The 22,350-nt window shown below is 38.9% G+C and overlaps 1 protein-coding gene across 1 annotated transcript in view; it reads right to left on the minus strand.

Moving 5' to 3' along the window:
- Positions 1 to 5,115: 5,115 nt before the first annotated feature.
- The window catches only part of PTGER3 (prostaglandin E receptor 3), a 69,299-nt gene continuing 52,064 nt past the window's right edge, over positions 5,116 to 22,350 (minus strand). The window contains exons 3-4 of the mRNA XM_060023822.1: positions 7,839 to 7,930; positions 5,116 to 5,329 (exon numbers count right to left, since the gene is read on the minus strand). Of these exons, the coding sequence (XP_059879805.1) occupies positions 5,326 to 5,329; positions 7,839 to 7,930 (96 nt within the window). The 3' untranslated portion in view covers positions 5,116 to 5,325. The remainder of the gene's footprint in view (positions 5,330 to 7,838; positions 7,931 to 22,350) is intronic.

Genomic DNA, 22,350 nt, shown 5'->3' on the forward strand with positions numbered 1-22,350 from the left:
ACCACCACCACAACAATCAGCAAGTAGTTATGGAGCACTTATTACTAAATCATACTTTGTCTAGTTTTATAACAAATTTACATCCCTTTGTTTTAATCCTGAATTTCTATTGGTAGTCTCTGTTTGGTTTAACCCTGTATTTTACATGGCATTGTGGTTTTTTAGTGTATAATCTCTTCTTCCCTTCCTGTGCCATAGTATTTTAGTGCTTATTACTTAAGTTCTCATGTTTTCTATGTATACCTGCAATTTTATTCTTTATTATTTTCTCTAAGTAATTCTGAATAAGTACTTCTTGTCTATTTCCAAAGCATTTAAAAAGATTTAATATTTCAATTATAAGTTAAATACACTGATAAAAAAACATGATCAGCAACCACTAACTTTCTTTAAGAAATCAGCTAATGACTCTTATTCATTTACTATGGCTCTGGTATACGTATTTCGAAAAGGAAAACACTATACTTTGCTCAAAAAAGTAATAAAATGAAAATTTTCTACTGCCCTCATATGTGCAAATTATGTTCATTTTATTCCACAGCCTATATATCTTCAGCAATACCTTCATTTACTTCTAAGTGTAGTAAAATTCAGCTCATATACCAATGTAAGAAATAGCTAACCAAAAGACAAGTTAGTTTTATATGTAGTTTCTATCTCACTTATTTTTTTTCTAACAGCAATCACCCCATATTCAACAAATATTTGCAGTTGTTTTCTTCAAGAAGTCTAAAGAAGACTCTCTGCACCACTCAGATTTAAAGACTGACCAAAACAGCACATCAAAGAGGAAAAGTAAATAAAGAATCAACTATCAACTAAATGCTACCTTTCCCCATATTGTGCATACCTAGTGTCTTAAGCATCACTCAGATTGCAGTCTGGCCACTTAGACTTGCCATCAAATTTTTATTGAGCAATTTCTCTGTGCTTACCACAGTGCTAGGCTCTGTAGGTACAAAAGCAGAGGTCCTGCTCACAAGGGGCTTACAATATGGTTGAGTATTAAAAAAAAAAAAAAAACTACAAAAGCTCTTAAAAATGCATATTGTACAAATTATTTTTATATAAAAAAGCATTTCAGATAATGACAATAAAATAAAGTCTTAGAACATGAATAAAGAGAGAAACATTTTAATCCATGAGGTAAGCCTAGGCATATTTTGAATTAAAATATTTAGTAAAAGCCTGGATTAATGAAACACATAAGTACAAATATTTTTTAAGACAGCTGTTAAACATTTAAGTATTCATAGTAATTAATTAAAAGCATATCAAGCAAGGTATATTTTATTCAGATCCTTAAGGTGTCTGAATAATTACAATTATCTTAACAATAGACTTCTTTTAAATGTGCTTCCAACTACTGAAGATGTTGAAAAAAAATTTTGTTCTCTTAAGTAGCTTATATGGTTTCCTTATAACCTAGTTTTCATTATTTATTTAACTTTTAAAAGTCGTTCTTGTAGACACTAAAAATGTAGACCAATTCAACACTGTCTGAATTTTCATATATTTCGTGGACCAAGGTCCCCTTATAAGATACGTATACACATTTACATACAAAAGATAATGACTTTAACTCCTCCTTCCTTGGGAGAATTTGGATAAATATAACTTCTGATGGAAGCTCAGTCTTCGAACTCTAATATTCCCTGTTTCCTTTCCTTGCCCTGGCTCTGAGATCTCAGCATGGCTTGGCATGCCTCTTCACATTACCCTGTCCCAACCTCGTTTGGGAACAGCATAGCTGGATTTTTTTTTGCTTTTTTTTATTTTGTTTCACACTGGGTTGCAGTGGTGCTGAATGAAATCACTGGCTCTGCAATAGAATGTTGTTAGAAGTAGGCAGGAGTTTATTTCTTCCAATGCAAAAGTCATAGGTCTATATGTAGTCAGGAACCAGGTCTATACAGCCCATTTTTTGTGGTGTCAAATACTGTTGTACTAGAGCTATGAGACCCATGAAGAAAATATAAGAAATGTGTCTGTCAACCATGAAATAGAATTTTGTCAAGGGAAAAAAGACAGGCATAATGAAAATATTTAAGGAATAATAATTATCGAAATGAGCACTATATAACTTCAGAGCTGGGGAGAGAAGTAAGCAGATAACAAAAACATAGTAGTCCTCCCTTATTTTCAGGGAATACATTCCAAGACCCTAGTGGATGACTGAAACCACAGATAGTACTGCATCCTATATATAGTATGTTTTTTCCTATACCTAAGTACCTCTTTTAAAGTTTAATTTATAAATTAGGTACAGTAAGAGATTAACGATAATAACCAATCGTTATTGTACTAGCTTTTTTTCCTTCTTCACAATTTCAAGAATAGAAGAGTTCTTCTTATGTAGATTTTAGCAACCTCAGCATATTTTTTTTTTCTTTCCTTATTAAATTGAGAACTTTCACTTAAAGGAAACATCTTACACTTAAAGAAGCACTTTACAATTTCTCTTTGGCATATCCGAATGACTAAGCATCACTACTCTTGGGCTTTGGGGCTATTATTATTATTGTTATTATTATTTTTGGCCACACCTCACAGCTTGGGGGATCTTAGATACCTGACCAGGGATTGAACCCCAGGCTGGTGGCAGAAAGCGCGGAGTCCTAACCACTGGAGCACCAGGGAATTCCCTGGGGCCATTATTAAGTAAAAAGCATATTAAGTGCTTGAACCCAGGCACTGCAAAACCTCAACAGTGGATCTGATAACTGAGTGGGCTACCATGTGACTAATGAGTGGGATACAGGGGGCAAAGTAATGATTCACATCCCAGGTAAGACAGAGCGGAACCCTAGGAGATTTCATCACGCCTACTCAGAATGACATGCAATTTAACACTTATGAATTGTTTTTTTCTGGAAATTTCCACTTAATATTTTCAGGTTGCGCTTGACCACTGGTAACTGAAATCACAGATAAGGAGGGGCTTCTGTACTTAAATTGTCCAAGGCCTAAGGACAAGGTGAGATTCGAACATATGGGAGATGAGTAGGTTTTGTGTGGGCAAAAGTAACCATGAGGTTTTAGAATCAAGAAGAATAGCATCCAGGGATCTGTTGTTACATAACGTTGATTCTGTCCATGACATTTCAACCTACAGTCAGGAAGCCAGTTTATAGTTGAAAGTGAGAACTCATATTATACAGTTGGAGGTAAGTCTAGATAAAGAATTAATCACAGTTAATTACTGAGTTACTTATTGAGTACCTATTGTGTTACACTCACTTCACGTACCTTTTCACAATAACCCCACAGGTAAGTATTATTGTCTTTAGTTTACAGTTTAATTCATTGAGACTCAATGAAATTAATTAATTTTCTCAAGTTCACAGAGCTAATGAGTGGCACAGCCAGATTTAAATCCAAGTTTGATTCCAAAACCCTTGCTTTTATTACTAGATCACATTGTCTTATAAATGGAATATCATTGTAATAAGTCTCACATCCCACTGTGCTGTAGGGAGAACAGTAAACCTGGAATCAAAAAACTTAAACTTGGATCTGAATTCCTACTTATGTTAGCTAAGTGACATTGGGCAAGCCCTCTGTAAACCTTACCCTCTTTTGTAAAAATAAAATAGTAAATAGATGACAGCTAGACAACCACATAGCTAGATGATGGACAGATAGGTAACAGGAGTATGGGTATTCCTATTGATGGTCTGTAAATTCTACTTGCTCAATAAAATATGTTGAATTTAAACCTGAATAAAGGGATTGTGTACAGCATCAGTTTCGTGCCAGTTACATGGTGCTTGAATTTCAATACATATTTAATGAAAATAATTGTAGTTTGAAGCTAATTCACACTGGTTCAACTAGCCAGAAGGAATGATTCAACTATTTTGGTTTCATCTCATTGACAGAAATGACAATAGAGTCACAGTATAGGCTCCTATTGCAAAACTACTGATACCATATTATCATCTCTTTCTAAGATATCCTCGTAGGTGACAGCATGACCCTTAAGTGCCTAAAGAAGGGACACTCAATAAATATGTGTTGAATTAAGTGAATGGGGTGAGGGAAAAGAAGGAGGAAAGGAGTGGGAAAGAAAGACAAGAGAAAGAAATGTTGGTTGAATTTATGAGCAGGTAAGTGTACATTAGCTGAGAGATAGTAGATGACTCAAAGTATTTTTTTTAAAGTTCACAGAATTTCTTATTTCAGACAAACTAGACCCTTTTATTTCATAAAAAAGTAACACAACTTGGGCTTCCCTGGTGGCTCAGTGGTTGAGAGTCCGTCTGCCGATGCAGGGAACACGGGTTCGTGCCCCGGTCTGGGAAGATCCCACATGCCGCGGAGCGGCTGGGCCCGTGAGCCATGGCTGCTGAGCCTGCGCGTCCGGAGCCTGTGCTCCGCAGCGGGAGAGGCCTGCGTACCGAGAAAAAAAAAAAAAAAAAAAAAAAAAAAGTAACAAAACTTGATAGTTGATAACTATGTCATTTATTAATTTTGTCTTTTGTATGCCACCCAAGAAGAAATTGTAAGAAATGCTGAATTGATAGTGGTGGATCAGAGGCTGCACCTGGATTTTTTAATGCTCCAACTCAACAGTTCACCCCTTAGTTTCATTATTATTTTCTATGACATTTCAAGACAGCTCTTCGTTGCATCACACCTTTCAGTCTTCAAAGACAGAGAAATAACAATTATGCTGATTCCTGAATTACTAAATGACATATAACCAGAATACAGACTTAAGGACTTTTAGTTCCCAGCTTAGCCCAGAAGAACACATCTCCAAAACATTAATCACACATTTTGCATAAATATCTTCGGTCATGGTACCCTCCTGCCTTCATTTGGCATCTTTTTCTATCTCGTGAAGTTTATGTCTTATTAATTGAATTCTTGCTCTCAGTAAGTTGACTTTTCACTGACAAAATCTTTTACTGATTTTACAAACTCATATTGTAAAATCAAAACTACCATAAAATGTAAAGATATCCACATCAGTTGAGATTCACATAAGGGTTTGAAGTTGGGGTAAAACTCATGAAGGATGGGGTTTTCTTTTTCTCATTTTTTCATCAGTCACCACCTGTGCAATTGTGCCCAGCTTCTTAAATATATACCCAAAATCCAGTCCCAGAAACCAATTTTTAATACTCAAAGACACATATTACAGTAATAAACTTGGTCTCAGTGGATATTACTGACAAGAAAAAACATTAAAATTTTTTAAAAGATGAAAAAGAAGAAAAAATCCAAATCAAAATATAAAATTCTCCTTCTCAAGTAGGAAGAAATACACAAACTCAGGGAAGCAGGAATTGCAATAAAAAGTCCAACTCCGTTCTTTCATTATCTGTTAGAATAAAGAGAAAAAGATATAGTAAGCATGGATAGGAATACTTTTGTTTTTGTATGGTGTGAGGACTAAGATGTAAGTGTGAAATATAATGTCCTAGACATCAAAACATTCTTGTTTGAAGTAATTACATCTGTGTTTTGTAAATAAAAGCAATTTAAATAATTCTGGATTTGGGATCATGTAAGCCTCCGGCTCATTTAATTACACTAAGTGTATGCTTTCATTCTGAGCAATTTTTCTGGTTTCCAAGATTGTAATCCAGAAGAATAATCAAATTATAAAACTATATCAATTGTATAAACATTGAATGGTCAAATAATCTTGCCTTAAAAACAAGCCCTAATCAGTATATAACCACACTCTAAAAACATCAAGAAGAGTACTGATTAAAAGAGCCATGAAATACAATTTTTCTCCTATCAAACCAACAAAGTATTGTTTGTGTGTTTTAAGATAACATACAGTGCTGGTTAGAATAAAAGCAAAGTAGAAACTCTCACACATTGCTGAAGAAATTTTAAATCTCTAGTAATTCTTTTTGAAAGCAGACAGACTATAGGCATCTTTCAAGAATATTAAATATTTATATATTATTTATTCCTTAAAGTATACTTTTGGTAAAAACAATCACAATTTTTTTTTTAATTCTGCATTTCAGTCTTTGGGTAATAGATACAACTCTATTTGTCATGGTGCCAAATTTGAACATACATAATGATTAAGTAAACTATAGTATATTCTTTTAATAGGCTATTACATAAATATTAAAGTTAGTTTAAAAATAATTTGTAAATAATCTGAGGAATGCTTATTTTATGTTAAATGAAGTAAAAAAACAAGACACAATAATGAGTATATATTATCATAAGTATGTAAAACTAAATCAAGGAAAGTGTAGGGGAAAATGAAGAGAGAAATACACTAAAATGATGGTGGGTTTTTCTTGAGTAGTGGAAGTAAAGTTTAGTAAGTTGCCTTTCTTTCTAATTTTCTTTATTTTCCAAAGTTCCTATAGAGAGCCTGGCTTATTTATATAATGAGAGGAAGTACAATAAGATTTACTTTAAAAAATTAAAGGTGGAATTAGCATGAACCTACCAATAATGAGATGGGAGCTGGGTATCTCCCTTCTTTTCCCTTCTTTTGTTTTCCAAGGGATCTGTGTTCATAGCAAAACAGTGCCTGTAATATGTATATTACAGGCAGATATCCAGGGGAAGGATATAAGATCGTAAAAGTGAGTTGAGTAAAAACTTTATTGGCCTTGTGATTTTTGAGGTATGTTCCAGAAGCAACCAGCTTATTCTTATCCTTTGGGCATTGTTGCACAGTATTTATTGAAAAACACATTTAGATCTTACCCTGAAGAACAGAAGTGATTATCTCTCAGTTACTGCCACTATGGGAGAACAAATGGTCAAAGAAATTGAGCTGCTTGAATGTCCACATCCGTTATAACAACTTATATTGAGTAGAGGAGCTATTGTACCCAGCTGCACCCAGGGAATGAAATAAAACGAACATGCTGACTTTCCATTAAAAATGAAGGGTTCAACTTATTTGAAAAGACATGTGCTATCTTTGAAAATAAATTAAAACTTTTTACATGCTCTCATTAAAACAAAAAAGATCACACAATGCAATGATACACAGAAGACTATTCAGTCAGTTAACCCTACAGTCAGTAACAAAAATATTGAAAGGAAATGTTTGAGGGAGGAAATTAATGCTCGAAATTTAGTCTGACCAAACGTGCATCACATTTGGCATTATGTTCTGCTTTCTGCAATGTGCATTCATTGAAATATATGTTTTATACAAAACAGATATAATCGAAAGAGCAAGTAAGAGTGTGCTAAACACATGGTGAACATGCTGAGTTCTGGTGCCTAAGCAAAACAGGGGTTACTTAGCTTTAAAATACTCCTGGAAGGATGGGATTAACATGTACACAATACTACGTACAAAATAGGTAACCAATAAGGACCTACTGTATAGCACAGGGAACTATACTCAGTATTTTGTAATAACCTATAAGGGAAAAGAATTTGAAAAATAATATATATATATATTATATATGTATTTTTTATATATATATATATATTATATATGTATGTATAACTGAATTTCTGTGCTGTAGACCTGAAAATAACATGACATTGTAAATCACCTATACTTCAATTTTTAAAAAATTTAAGAAATACTCCTGGAGACTGTTCTTACTATGAAAAGTGATGTGCAGGCTCTTTCACTACATGAGAGTTGGTCAGTTCCAAGAGCAGCCTGGAGCCAGTCTCAGAAAGCTTAATTGGAGGAAATGTAAGTGAAGTTGTAAAAAACAACAGTAGCTCCTCTGGGGAATCTAGTCCTCCTTAATCAGATGTGTGTGCTTAGCTTGCATTTTAATTCTTAGAGGTATTCTGCCTTTGTAACATGAACTCGGATCAGAACAGAGAGATGGGGGAGGGCTAAGCTGTAGATCCAGACCGCTTCTACATCTCACCTTTCCAAGTTGTCACTCCACATCAAGGTTGAGGAGCACTGGTGGGGTAAAGAGGTGGAGCTGGATGCATAGTTGTTTGTGTGGTGCCTGATCTGTGAACAGACAGAGGGTTTCAGTGGACAAATTATTGATTATGACTCCTTTCATCAGATGACACTTCCCTGAACATTTAAAAAAAAACAGCAGAGCCCCAATCCATACATCAATGCCCATCGGTTATGACCGAGTAAAACAAAGATGTTTTAGATATCATCTCCCCGAGACTGTCTCATTCCTGCCTCTGTGCTTTGACCCACACTCTATTTCTTCCCACACTGACACACCAGAGAGCACACCAGAGAGCACACCAGAGAGCACACCACACTTGAGAGCAGAAATCGGGTCTAATATGACTTCAGGAGCCCTAGAACATTTATCACAGCATTTGTTAAATGCTGAATGAAAGCTCACTGACTTCAAATGGTCTTTATACGTAAATCTAATTCTACCATTCTCCAGCTTTCAGTGGCTTCCTGTTGCTCTTAGGGTACAGATCAAAATTCTTAACATTATCTGCTTGATCTAGCCTCCAGCTGCAACTCCAGCTTTGTTTTGAACCTTTTGCTACCGTGTGCTCAGGCCACTCTAGCCGTCCAGGAACATCACAAACAGGGTCATCCTCCTGCCTACCTCAGGGCCTTTGCACTTGAAGCTTCCCCTACCCAGAGTGCTCTTCCATTCCCTCATCACCTGGCTGACTACTACTTGTCCTTCAGGTCTTAACTTGGAAAATCACTTCCTCAGAGAATACCCCGTTGACCAGGACTGGTCTCCCACTGTGTGACCCACTATTTTCTTTTCAAGAATTCATTGTAGTTTGTAACGACTAGTTACTTGTGTGATTATTTGTTTAACACGAGTTATTATCTCTAGGTTACAAGCTTCCTGAGAGCAGAAACCATGCCTGGTTTAGCTTATCACTGCATCTCCAACAGCTACCACAGTGCCTAGGACATAGGTGACCGTCGGTAAGTATTTGTGGTCTGAATGAACAATGCTGCATAATTTGTCCTGAGGCCCATCCCTCAACAGCATTCTACAAATAATCGCTTAAATTCATTCGATGCAATAAAATATTGAAATATACACATTTCGACAAAGTTGAAATACATAAAAAGAAAATATACCTGAAAAATGTTTCCTTTTTATACATTTCTTAGTAATTCTCTTACAACTAGCAAAATGAAATGAAATTCTTATAAGAAATTGTTACAAGAAAGAACAAAAAGAAATTGAATTCAATGTATCCTTAGTCAGTCTTTTTTATCAGATTGCTAGAGTCCTTTTGTTCTCTAGAGTATAGTTAAGATCATTTTAAATAGCATGTCCAACCCAAGTGGCGTGACATTATATAAAATGTCCAGACAGACATGTGATTCTCCAGTTCTTGACTGTGTTAAACAAATAGACAATTTTTTATTTTAGGAAGGCAGTGTTACTTGAAGGACAATAAAATGACATGTCTTCATTGCAACAAAAAAAATATAATTTGGCCAATATTTATTTCAGAGCAAACACAAGATGTTCAGGGACACTTTTTATAGAAACATTGTGGGTCTGGAAGAATGGTCAGAGTCGAGGTCAAAATAGAAAAGAAAAACAAAACAGATTTTCCTCTTCATTCTCTGAGATTTTCAGAATCGCCTGTGTGCCTATGTAATGAGAAGACCCTTCATATGTTAAAGAGCAATCTGGTTAGGTTGGGTCCCTTCACTAGAGGACCGCTAAGTTTCTCTTCCTGCTATCATGCTGCTTAGGTTCTCATTTAGAGGACTGCTTTAACTAAGTAAATACACTTGGGATTGCATTATTTGTTGGCCCAACTTTAAGAGCAAATATAACAGTAGGCATTTGGGTATCATATGCCTGTCCAATGTCAAGTAGCAGGAAAAGAAGGAACTAAAGAGAAATGAGGCGCTGCAAGGTAATAGGTGAAGAGCCGTGAGTTCTGAAGCATGGTATTGTGCCCTGTTCCACTCCCTAATCCACTCCCCTGGTGGAACCCATCTCCCTTATGGACATTCTCCGTGATTCACTCTGTCATTCACATTACAAAATTTTGCTTCACGGTCACACCTAATTCTGCAGCTTACTCTGCCCCTGCATTTCATGCCAATTTTCTCTCCTGTGTGTCTGTTTTATTTCACTCCTTCTCTCCAGTCTTCACGTCATTGTTCAGATTCTCACCCTCATTCTTCTTGTCCAGTGTATCCATCTGAACTATATGAAATTCACATTTTTGTTGGATCAAAAATGGTTGTATATTGGAATTTATACCTGATTTAACCTAATAACAGCCTTCTAACTAACTAGTGTTTCTGACTGGAGTCTTTCTTTTCTCTAACACATCCTTTGTATTGTTTCCAAGGCAAACCTTGGCAAATCCTAAACATCTTTGAAGGTTCCCCACTGCTACAGGATAAAGTTCTGAAGTACCTAAGGTGTACCACTGAGTGGTTCCAACCTCCACTTCTGGGTTTATCTCCTGCTTCTCCTCTTCGTGTGACCCTTGATTCAATCCTGTAAACTATTCACACTTCCAGAAACCTGACAATGCTCTTTTACACCTAATTACTCTGGAGTTTGCTATTCCCTTTCCAAAATGCCTCTCTCTACTTCTGTCCAGAATCAATTATACTTTTCCTCCAAGATCCAGTCTTTTGTTTTCTCGGAAAAGTATCTTTCCTTCTATCATATTACCATGGCATTGTATACATTATTCAAGATGTAATTATCTCATTATATTGTACTGAATTGGCCAAAACGTTCATTTGGGTTTTTCCTTAACATCTTACAGAAAAACCCAAATAAACTTTTTGGCAAACCCAATACTTATGAGTGTGTCGATTTCTCACTTTCTGATTCATAGCAGGAGCCCAATAAATGTTTGTGAGTAAAACAGCATTCTAAGAAATGATTGGCTCTCTCTCCTCAGTAGTCAACATTATGAGGCCAAGGACTAAGCAAATCTTTTGGCACACATAAGAACCTACTAGGTGGAAATCACCTTATCAGGCATGATGATATGTTCATATTTTAAGTTTCTTTTGACTCTAGAAATGTGTAGTCTCTGTATGTCCCATATAATACTTGAGAATATCCATGGTTACATTTCACCTAACTATATATCTCTCTAATTCACTGGACTGGGATGAAAGCACTTAGACACTCAGTGCACTTTTTAAATGAATCAATGAATAATAAGTAAGGACTGTCTTGTGCTGAGCATTCCCAGAAGCAGAGCCTGAGCCAAGGGCTTGTATGCAAGTGACTTATTAAGGATGTACTCCCAGGAGAAACAGTAAGGGAGTGGGAAAGTAGGACAGAGAAGGAGAAGAAGCCATGATGTGGTGAGATTTTAGGTAATTCCAGTCTCAGTCTGAAGCTTTGGGAAACTCTGGAGTGTAAACTACACTTCAGCGTTTATCCCATCTCTAGACAAAGGGTCTGGGCTTTCCTACTCCCATACCTATAAGTCATTGCTGCTTTGGGGAGGAGTAAAACTCATAGGTTATGCTGGTTCTGCCTGTGGGTGAGCCTCTGAAGGTACTGGTGTGAACAGTTAACAGCAAAACAAGCAGAAGCTGGGGTTGGGTATAGAACTGGTGTACGGGATCCGACAGGTTCTGCGTAGGGATCCAGTCATGTGGGATACACTCCAAGCAAATATTTGGCAAGTTAAGCTTAGCTGGTAGTGGAGGAGACTGCCTATGTGTGTAGACTGGGGAGCTCCGTTCAGTGGGGTGTCCTGTTGAAAATAATTTTCTTCACTCCTGCTACTGATGCCTGGACTCCCTTTAGCTAGCGATAAAACTTCTTAATCTATATTGAGAAGCAATACTTAAAAGGGAATTACCTTGGGTGGAAGGAAGAAAAGGTAGAAATATTTATGTCAGGCAATGCCAAACTCTTTTACGTTTAATCCATTTAATGCTTTACCCCTTTAAGACACTGAATTTCATCCACATCAAAGTATGAGTCTTTCCTGAGAGTGTAGGATTTACAGGCGCTAATGGGCCTCTCTTAGACATCTTAGTTCTTACCATCATGAAGATACTGTCCAGCTCAAAATAAGTCCTCTTCCTCTTGTTTTAGCTAAGCTTATAGCTTTGTGTCTTCTTCCCAAATTACCAAATATGTATAATACCCAAGCTGCTAGCATAGCTGGTCCTCTCTCTGGATATGAGAACCCAAAAATTTTCAGTTAAAGCAGCTTTATTTACTCAGCCTTATTACAGGATATTTTTAAAGATTCCTGTTAAGATAGAAAAGACTATCTGTGTGTGTGTGTGTGTGTGTGTGTGTGTGTGTGTGATCTTCACTTTGAATTTGACTCTTGGACCAAATTATTTTCCCTTGGCAATTGCGATAAAAAGATTGATGTATGAGTGGCCACTCCAGTCACCTGAGCACAACCCAGTTGTTGGGTCTGCTGCCATGGCTTGTGGGTGGACCCTGGCTGTTAGTGGTTTGGCTGAGGGTGCCGTATGCCTGTGTTCCTGGAGCCACCCTGCCTCTGTCTAGTGAACCCTGCATTAGTCTGTCTGTGAGGTTCCTTTCAGAATGACCCAGCTGCACCACAGAGTTCAGACTACTCTTCAGCCTGTTGCTAAAGTTCTCTCTGTTTACTTCGCATCATCTCACTAATTTCTCCCCATCCACTGTTTGACCCTGAACAGCTGAGGTGTATGGTCTGATCTATTGTCTTCAGAATTTCAATGCCAGATGTGTAATATATTATAAAGGCTAGCTGAATTCCTGAGGAACACAGAGAAACCTATTTGATGATTACTTACCTTCCATCATCTCTAACTACCTGTGTCCTTGTTATAGATCACCCTGCACCTATAGCTAACCCTCCCTCTTCCAACTTTCTGTTCACTGGCTCTATTCCACTGCCTTCAAAAGTCATAGGCTTCCCTTATCTTGGGAAATAAAATACACACAAACACCTGTTCTTGAATGCTTGTCCCTTCCCCTTTCTGTAAGTGTGGTCCAATCTCTCGCTCCCTTTACCACCAGCTTCTCTACATGATATATCCGCTACTCTTATTTCCTCTCCCTTCAACTCCCTCCTAAAAGACAGCCCCAAATTATAAAGTTCTTTCCCTTTGTCGGACACTGTTCTAAACATTTGACAAGTGTTTATTCTTTGAAGTTTGCACTACTATCTTCTCTCCACTTGACAGATGAGGAAACTGAGGAAAAGAAAGGTAAAATAACTTGTCTAGGGTCACCCACAGGTAAGTGGCAGAGCTTGGATTCAAATGCAGACAGTCTGGTTCCAGAATACATGCTAACTACATTCTACATGTCCTCTATAATTGGATTTCATCCCAGTGACAGTAAAACTAGTCTCTTGGAAACTTTGGAATTTACTATCATCTCTGGTATTGTAGTACTTGAGCTAGATACACCTATGCTGCATACTAAGATCTAATATTTACAAGATTGTCCTCTTTTTATACAAGTATAATGAAACTTCATTAATTTGGAATGAACAAATTGTTCTGATGAGGGCTGAACTAAATGTTGTATTTTCATGATGTATAAAAAGGGGTTAATTGGGGACTTTCCTGGTGGTGCAGTGGTTAAGAATCTGTCTGCCAATGCAGGGGACACGGGTTCGAGTCCTGGTACGGGAAGATCTCACATGCTGCAGAGCAACTAAGCCCGTGAGCCGCAACTGCTGAGCCCATATGCCACAACTACCAAAGCCCGTGTGCCTAGAGCCCGTGCTCCGCAACAAGAGAAGCCCACGCACTGCAACAAAGAGTAGCCCCCACTCACCGCAACTAGAGAAAGCCTGCACTCAGCGATGAAGACCCAACACAGCCAAAAATAAATAAATAAATAATTTTTTTTTAAAGGGGTTAATTGATCAAAGAAATAAGTAAAGCATGTAAGTCAGTAGGGGCAGAATTTGACCTACTCCAGGAGAAAAAATATAGATAATTTTAGAATATTGAAGTGCAAATATGTGACAAAGTTATTTTTTATAACTAAAAAATAGAGCTAGCTAGCTTGCAGCAAAGTCTTGCCTGGAATTCAGTCTCCTTATTTCTGTTCCATCATAAGGCCCCATAATCAATCTATAGATTTGATTCACTTGTAAACACCCCCAGAGGATAACAGTTATTCAGCAAACACTTGTTTCATAAAAAAAGGAAGAGGTGGATAACTGAGCAGTGTGAAAAACTAAAATGTGACCTGGCCAATTATACTAGTCAGTGAACCCCACAAGGACAGAGATTTTTATCTGTTTTTGTTCACTGATGCACCCCCAGTGACTAGACCAGAGCCTGCCACAATGCAGCTTAATTACTGTTTAATGTTTAAATGGTTTCTATGTGTTTTTACATAGAGTGCCTGCAAGTGGGTGGATATTGTTTCCATTTTATAGATGAAAAAAAATAAATAAAAGCTCAACAAAGTTAAGTAACTTGCTCAAGTCTAGACCTAGATCCAGGACTAGAAACTAGGCCTTTTGCTCCTAGTTCATTACCTAACAGTAAAAATATTGCTTTCTGATTTTTAAAAAATCAGTTAATTATTCTGTATAAGGGATAAAGATAGATATGGAAGCTTCAGCAACATTCTAAGGAAATGCGTACCGCTTTATCTACCGTCATTATGCACTTGCTGGTCTCGGAGTGAGGCATCGCTTCTACTCTGGGTTCTCCTATTCCACACTAGCAAGAAGAAGAAACAGGGCTTCCCTGGTGGCGCAGTGGTTGAGGGTCCGCCTGCCGATGTAGGGGACATGGGTTCGTTCCCCAGACCGGGAAGATCCCACATGCCGCGGAGCGGCTGGGCCCGTGAGCCATGGCTGCTGAGCCTGCGCGTCCGGAGCCTGTGCTCCACAACGGGAGAGGCCACAACATGAGAGGCCCGCGTACCGCAAAAAAAAAAAAAAAAGAAACAGTTTTGCTTCTTACTCTTCAAAGCTTTCCTTCCCTTCATCTTTCTCTTCTCAGAGAGATGAAAGAGGTAGGTGCAGCACCTTTTTTCTAACGATGGTCCTCATGCTCTCCCTGAGACTGAGCATACATCTGCACATACATAAAGGCTACATAAAGGCTCTAATGTCTGACAATCTCCTCCTCAGTAGAACTTCATCTTCAGGTTTTTACAGCCTTACAGTCCAAAAATATTACACTGAAACTCGGCTATGTGACTTCCAATGCTTCTGTTTTAACCTAGTCTTTTAAAGACGTTCTGCCTTTTTCTCCTTCTAAAACATTAAAATGTGTTCTAAAGAGAATAGACCTTAAATGTAATTCACACTGCTTTCCTCACAATAGTACAGATTGTAGAAACCCTAAGAATTCAGAGAAAGGGAAATAAAAGTGGCTTTTATTTGGGGGGTTGAGGTTTCATCAAGAGGTATAAGGTGTGAAAAGAATTGGTAGGGAGGAGGGGGAAAGCTTGAACAAAGACACATGCTTGAATGTACAAGAGTCAGAAAAGCACAAGTGGGCTTCCCTGGTGGCGCAGTGGTTAAGAATCGGCCTGCCAATGCTGGGGACACGGGCTCGAGCCCTGGTCAGGGAAGATCCCACATGCCGTGGAGCAACTAAGCCCGTGCGCCACAACTACTGCGCCTGCGCTCTAGAGCCCGCGTGCCACAACTACTGAGGCCCGCGCGCCTAGAGCCCGTGCTCCGCAACAAGAGAAGCCACCGCAGTGAGAAGCCTGCGCACCGCAACGAAGAGTAGCCCCCCCTCGCCGCAACTAGAGAAAGCCCGCGTGCAGCAACGAAGACCCAACACAGCCAAAGTTAAATAAATAAGTAAATTAAAAAAAAAAAAAAAAGAAAGAAAGAAAAGCACAAGTGCAGCTGGCATTAATGGGCACTTCACTTTGGGACTAAGACTGGGTGAAGCTGGGCAGCAGCTGAGGAGGCAGAACGGCTTCCCACCTCAGAGAAGTCTAAGACTTTGACACAATTTGAGGGATTACAGACTGATAACTGGTAGCCAGAAGCAGGAAGGAAGGCTAAATGTTAAAAATCCCATTCTGTATTACTCAGCCATAAAAAGGAACGAAATTGGCTCATTTGTAGAGACGTGAGTGGATCTAGAGACTGTCATACAGAGTGAAGTAAGTCAAAAAGAGAAAAACAAATATCGTATATTAACGCATATATGTGGAACCTAGAAAAATGGTACAGATGAACTGGTTTACAGGGCAGAAATTGAGACACAGATGTAAAGAACAAACATATGGACTCCAAGGAGGGAAAGTGGCCGGGGGGAAAGTGGCCAAGGGGGATGGTAGTGGTGTGATGAACTGGGAGATTGGGATTGACATGTATACACTAATATGTATGAAATGGATAACTAATAAGAACCTGCTGTATAAAAAAATAAAGTGAAATTCAAAAATTAAAAAAAAAAAAAAATCCCATTCTGGGAGGAGCATCCCAGACTCTACAGGGATCAATGGTTGCTCTAGCCTCTGGCTCCCAGGGAATACTATCCACCCCTCTGCCATACCTGTTACAGTGCCTGCAACATCTGCTCTCACATCTGGCTTCTCAGGAGACTCGGAGAAGCTGGATCAACACTGAGGTTGTACCTCACCCCCGAAATTTTCTTTATTTCATGCTACAAAGTAAGTGGGGGGGGGGAGTTTTCCCTTCAGAAATCTGGCTTACATTATATAAATGAAATACGAGAGTTTCTCAATACCCTGAAATCTAGCCAGCCTTTTGTGGGTAATATCCAGAGGTGGGGCAATTTTGACTGAATACTACTTCTCTGTAAGAAGAATATAATAGTTTCTTCCACAGCATTCGATAAAATCTTTGGATACTATACTTCCCAAGAGCCAATTTAGTCATTTTTCCACTGCTAAGAAAATTTAAATCTCTTTTCCAACTAGATTTTTTTCATTAGGAGGGCACTTATAATGCATTTTACTTGAATATTTATTTCAAAATTCCAATTCCAACTTATCACCAAATCCAAGTGATTCTTGGGTTTTTTTTTTTAATGTATCTGGGAAATCCTTTCTTCCCTAACCATTCTGCATCTTTCTTAGTTCCTCCTTTATTACCCACCCACAGTGTCACTGCAACCTTCTTTAGTCCCCTAAGTGATTTCTCTGCCTCTAGCGTCTGCCATAACCCAGCCCTCATAAAATCCCACATTCAGCCTATGGCATCGAAAAAAAATGGATTCTAAAATATACCTGGTTAGAATCCTGGTTCCAATAGTTATCAGCTGTGTGACCTTGAGGAAGTTAGTTGAATTTGCATGGCATCAGTTTCCTCCTCAGTTAAATGGGAACAGCAGTAGTTCTACCCCATAATATTATCAGTAGGATTAAAAGGGAGAATGTATAGGAAGTGCTTAAAAGAGAAATTGACACGGAGTAAGCTCTCAGGAAGTATTAGCTATTTCAGCTACATTGGACATGTCATTCGTTATAACACCTGCACCTACAGACCCTTATAAGGGAAGTTCCTCTGCTCACAGCCCCACTGAAGGGGTATCCACATCCACAGGCTACCATATTTTGCACAAGGATTCTGCATATCCCAGGAATACCCAGTTGGACAAGGTATACAAACCTAAGACATAGCCTTGCCAGTCAAGGAACAATGAGCTGACAAGGCAGATATTTCCTCTCTTGAGAATCTGAATTTGAAAATGTTGAAAAGATAAGGCGGTTAGCAGCAGGACCAGTGCCATGAGGAAGCAGATATTGTAAGTAAAGAAAATTATAAAGTTAAGAAATTATATTGACAGTGGAGAGAAAGACTTGGCAGTTGGTAATGGAAACATGATCAAACAGGTAGAAAATAGCTAGGTCCAATGATGCTGGAGGATTAGCAAGGAACTCATTTATTCCAACAGTTGATTCTCTGGATCCTCCAACTCCAGGCCATGATATTCCATTATAATAAACCTCCCTTGCTTGAGCTAACCTGAGTGGTGCTCCATTTCTTACATCGCAAAGAGACTAAATAACAACATTGGCCATTGCAGACACCTTAGTTGATGAGTTGGTAATTGGATCCCTACTTTAGCAATTCTTACTGCCCATAAATCAACTCACTGCCCTCCAATTCACCCTGTACACTGTCCCTACAATTCTCCTCATCCTGAATGGGCTCCCATTCTTTTTTTTTTTTTAATTTCTATTTATTATTTTTGGCTGCGTTGGGTCTTTTTTTTTTTTTTTTTTTTTTTTTGCGGTATGCGGGCCTCTCCCTGTTGTGGCCTCTCCCGTTGCGGAGCACAGGCTCTGGACGTGCAGGCTCAGTGGCCATGGCTCACGGGCCTAGCCGCTCCGCAGCATGTGGGATCTTCCCAGACCGGGGCACGAACCCGTGTCCCCTGCATCGGCAGGCAGACTCTCAACCACTGCGCCACAAGGGAAGCCCTCTTTTTTTTTTTTTAACATCTTTATTGGATATAATTGCTTTACAGTGATGTTAGTTTCTGCTTTATAACAAAGTGAATCAGCTGTACGTATGCATATATCCCCATATCTCCTCCCTCTTGCATCTCCCTCCCACCCTCCCTCCCTATCCCACCTCCCCTCCCTATCCCACCTCTCTAGGTGGTCACAGAGCACCGAGCTGATCTCCCTGTGCTATGCAGCTGCTTCCCACTAGCTATCTATTTTATGTTTGGTAGTGTATATATGTCCATGCCACTCTCTCACTTCGTCCCAGCTTACCCTTCTCCCTCCCTGTGTCCTCAAGCCCATTCTCTAGGTCTGCATCTTTATTCCTGTCCTGCCCTATATATGTCCATGCCACTCTCTCACTTCGTCCCAGCTTACCCTTCTCCCTCCCTGTGTCCTCAAGTCCATTCTCTAGGTCTGCATCTTTATTCCTGTCCTGCCCTTAGGTCCTTCAGAACCATTGTTTTTTTTTTTTTAGATTCCATATATATGTGTTAGCACATGGTATTTGTTTTTCTCTTTCTGACTTACCTCACTCTGTATGACAGTTTCTAGGTCCATCCACCTCACTGCAAATAACTCAATTTTGTTTCTTTTTATGGCTGAGTAATATTCCATTGTATATATGTTGGGCTCTCATTCTTTGGGGGAATATGCAAAGCCTACTTTTCTTTCAAGAGCTAGGTCAAATCCCACTTTCTCCATGCATACCTGGGTACCATACCAGACAGAACTGGATCCAGGCTTGCAGAACCTGAAGAATATACAACTTTCTTTAATGAAATGAATATAAAACCAGACCTTGGAAAAGGCCTGTGAAATGAGGGGCTTTGAGGCCTGAGCTTCATTAGCTTAACCATATATCTGCCTCTGGTACCAACTCAGGAGGAACTTTTCCTCAGTGAGATTATTCTACCAGGTACATTTACAGCAATATGTATAATCACACAGAGCTGTTAGATAAATTATTACAGTCTTACACCTGGCCTCCCACTTTGGGAACATCAGTTGTGAGTGGGCTGCAACATTCTTCCTTCCATTTGGCTAGAATTGGGGTTATTCGGACATAGCCAAAGTCACTTAGAAGTATAAGTATCTCCTGATTGTAAGTTCCATGGAAGCAGGGTTCACATCTATTTTGTTTCTGCATCATGCCCACATATCACAGCGCCTGGAACAAAGGATGAACTCAATAAATATTTGCTGAGTGAATGAATGCATGCATGATCTTTTCATTAAGATTCTAGTTCTTTAAAAGCAGGGCCTGTACTATAAAATACTCTCTAACTAACTCCAAAGAGCCCAGCATGATGTATGACACAGAGTGGCACTAGTTAGTATTTGCTGGCTGACTTATGATGCACTATGTATGTATAAGGGAGATTTTTTTTCTTTAAGCTTGGTGATAACCATGCACACCTGGTCAAATTCACAACCTGCCTTATCTTGTATGCACTCCCCAGGTCTATAAAGGTAAACCATGCAAAAGGAAGAACAATTGATTGGCATCAACAAGATAGTAGACTAGAGACTAACCCTTTCCTACACCATCCTTGCTGCTCTCTGATTCACTGAATTTGGTTGGTTTGTTCCACATCTGGAGTTTTCTGGTTCTCAGAACCAGGAGGATATAGCCCTATACCCAGACATAGACTTTAATCTGAGCTTGGTTCCTGAAAAATCCTGGCCTGCAGGGATTTATTGTCATGGAGAACTTGAGCTGGCCAGAGGCCTATTAATGTCCATAACTGTCGGTTTGAATAATGAAAACTTGTTGTTACTGGGTATACAGTACTGTATGGCCTAGCTATTGTAGCTATCTGTTATGTTGCTAATTCATTTAAATAATAACATTATTTAGATTGATCAAAATAACAAAATTATTTTAACTTTTCAAAATTACTGAGAAAATAAAGGTAACCTAGGAACTCACAACCTACTCGCCAATTGAAAGGGAAAATATTTTTTAAACTTATTTTTTCAAAGATGGGAAAAAAGGAAGTTGTGCAGTTCAGAAAAATAGGGGAAGTATTTTGAGGAAACAACAACAATATTCTTTGAAGCTTTAAATACCTCCTAATTATTTTTTGGATCAGTAAAAGTATTGTTTCCCATTTCCTCCCCACAGCCATGGGAACCGTTCCATCATCATAGTCCCAGGCAAATGAGACCAATTTAAGAAGGAGGAAATGGCATGGAGGCAGTCAAAAGCCTTTCTAGTGCTAGGAGGTGGGGATGATATAGGAAGAGAAGCAGGAGAGATGTCTTTACTTCTCCACCACAACTGCCTCAGCATCAAACCCCACAAGTGGGAGGGTGACAAAAGAATAGAAACCTCAAGTAGAAAGAAGGGATGGTTACAAGTCTTTGAGGACACAGTCTCAGAGTGTGCCCTGGCACATATGTATGGATACTTCTGGGGAAGGGGAATAGCAGAGAGAGGCCATGATGATTGTCTGGGTGCCCCCAGTCCTCACATGGTAGAGAAGGTCCCCCAGAGTCTCCCTGGGGTTCATGGAAAAGAGAAGAAAGCTAAGCGCCAGAAGAGCTGCCATGGAGCTGCTATGTTCAGGACCAGAGTGACACCCTGGCAGAGATAGCAGTTCCTATGGGTTGGACAGCCCAAAGCAGTTTCCAGAGGAAGGAAGTGGCAGAGCCTTGAGGATCTGCTGTGCCAGTGAGACAGCAATAGGGCCGTCAGCAAAGTAGGACCACAGGGCTTAAGTGTGCTGAGGAAATAGTTCACAGGCTTCAGCAGTCCTGAATCAACGGGGGATGCCAGCAGCTACCCAGCAACCAGGAAGACCAAAATCAATTCTAGAGAGGGTAGGGAGGACTCAGCGGACAGAACCAGGTCCTCTGTGTGGACAAGCTGCCTCTCTATCTGCCCCCATTGCCATGAGGGAATATAAGTTTATTCCTTCACACAGATGCCATCTTGGCTAAGGAAAGAAGGAGCTGGGAGAAACCATGAAGAAAGAACACATCGCTCAAAGAGATTGAGTTAATGCAAACTGAGAAAACAGATGGACAACATACCTTCAACTGTAAGTTTAAGAACCTACCCTCTACTGTTCCACCTCCCAGCCCCTGACCCAGCCAGCAGAGAACATAGACTTGTAAGGAAGTTTTGTTCTGTATAGAAGATTTTTAAAGACATTTAAAAAATACTAACTTTAGACTGTACAATTATCACCTTAGCCTTTAGCAAAAGTAGAGACTCCAAGAGCTAAAAAAATGCAAATAGCACCAAATAAATATAGTGACCACCTTTTAAATCTGTGACTATGGGCCTTTGTTTTCCAGTTTAAGGCATTATAAGGGAGATCAAGAAGGAAGCTGAAACAGTGCTGAGATGACTAATAAAAAATAATAAAATAATAAAAAATATATATTTTAATAAATGTTTATGTGTAATTGGGTTAAGCCTGTTCTGAATAGATGCTAATCGACCCCTGAGATGCCTGAGAATTGCTGGCTATTGTTGTAATTGAAATAATAGAGATAATGTGCAAAATTAGACCAAAGATAAATTCCAAGATGCACTGATTTTTTTTCGATTTTTCAAGTTAAACTGCTATAGGTGGGTTTCCATTTGCATTCATCTGAAAACATAGAATTCAAGTTTTGGAGATGCTGAGATTTTATTCCCTTGAGCAAAATGTTCTGCACTGTTCTAATCAGCCTGACCAGTTCTGAAGAAAACAGAGCAGCCAGTTGAAGAGAAAACTGGTGAAGGGATAAAATGTCAAATATACCAAATAGATTTTGCTTGCTAGCAACAAGGGAAGAAAGACTCAAAAATTGGGGACAGCTTTTCTCTTTCTCAAAGATAAAATATGCTCCGCTCTGAAACTGCATTGTATTTTGCAGGAAGAAGCTAGAGCAAATTTCAAAATTAAACAGGAGGAGGTGATAAACAGAATGGTTTCACTGCAGACAAATGACCGGCTCTCCCTCTGGCCGGTCCTGAATTTTACAAATTCTCCCAGGAGTCCCTGTGTCATTAGGAAGCAAAAACACCTTCTCATTAAGCCCAATCCTAAGTTACCTT

The sequence above is a fragment of the Delphinus delphis genome, chromosome 1, assembly GCF_949987515.2.
Source record: "Delphinus delphis chromosome 1, mDelDel1.2, whole genome shotgun sequence".
NCBI classification, from domain to species: domain Eukaryota; kingdom Metazoa; phylum Chordata; class Mammalia; order Artiodactyla; family Delphinidae; genus Delphinus; species Delphinus delphis.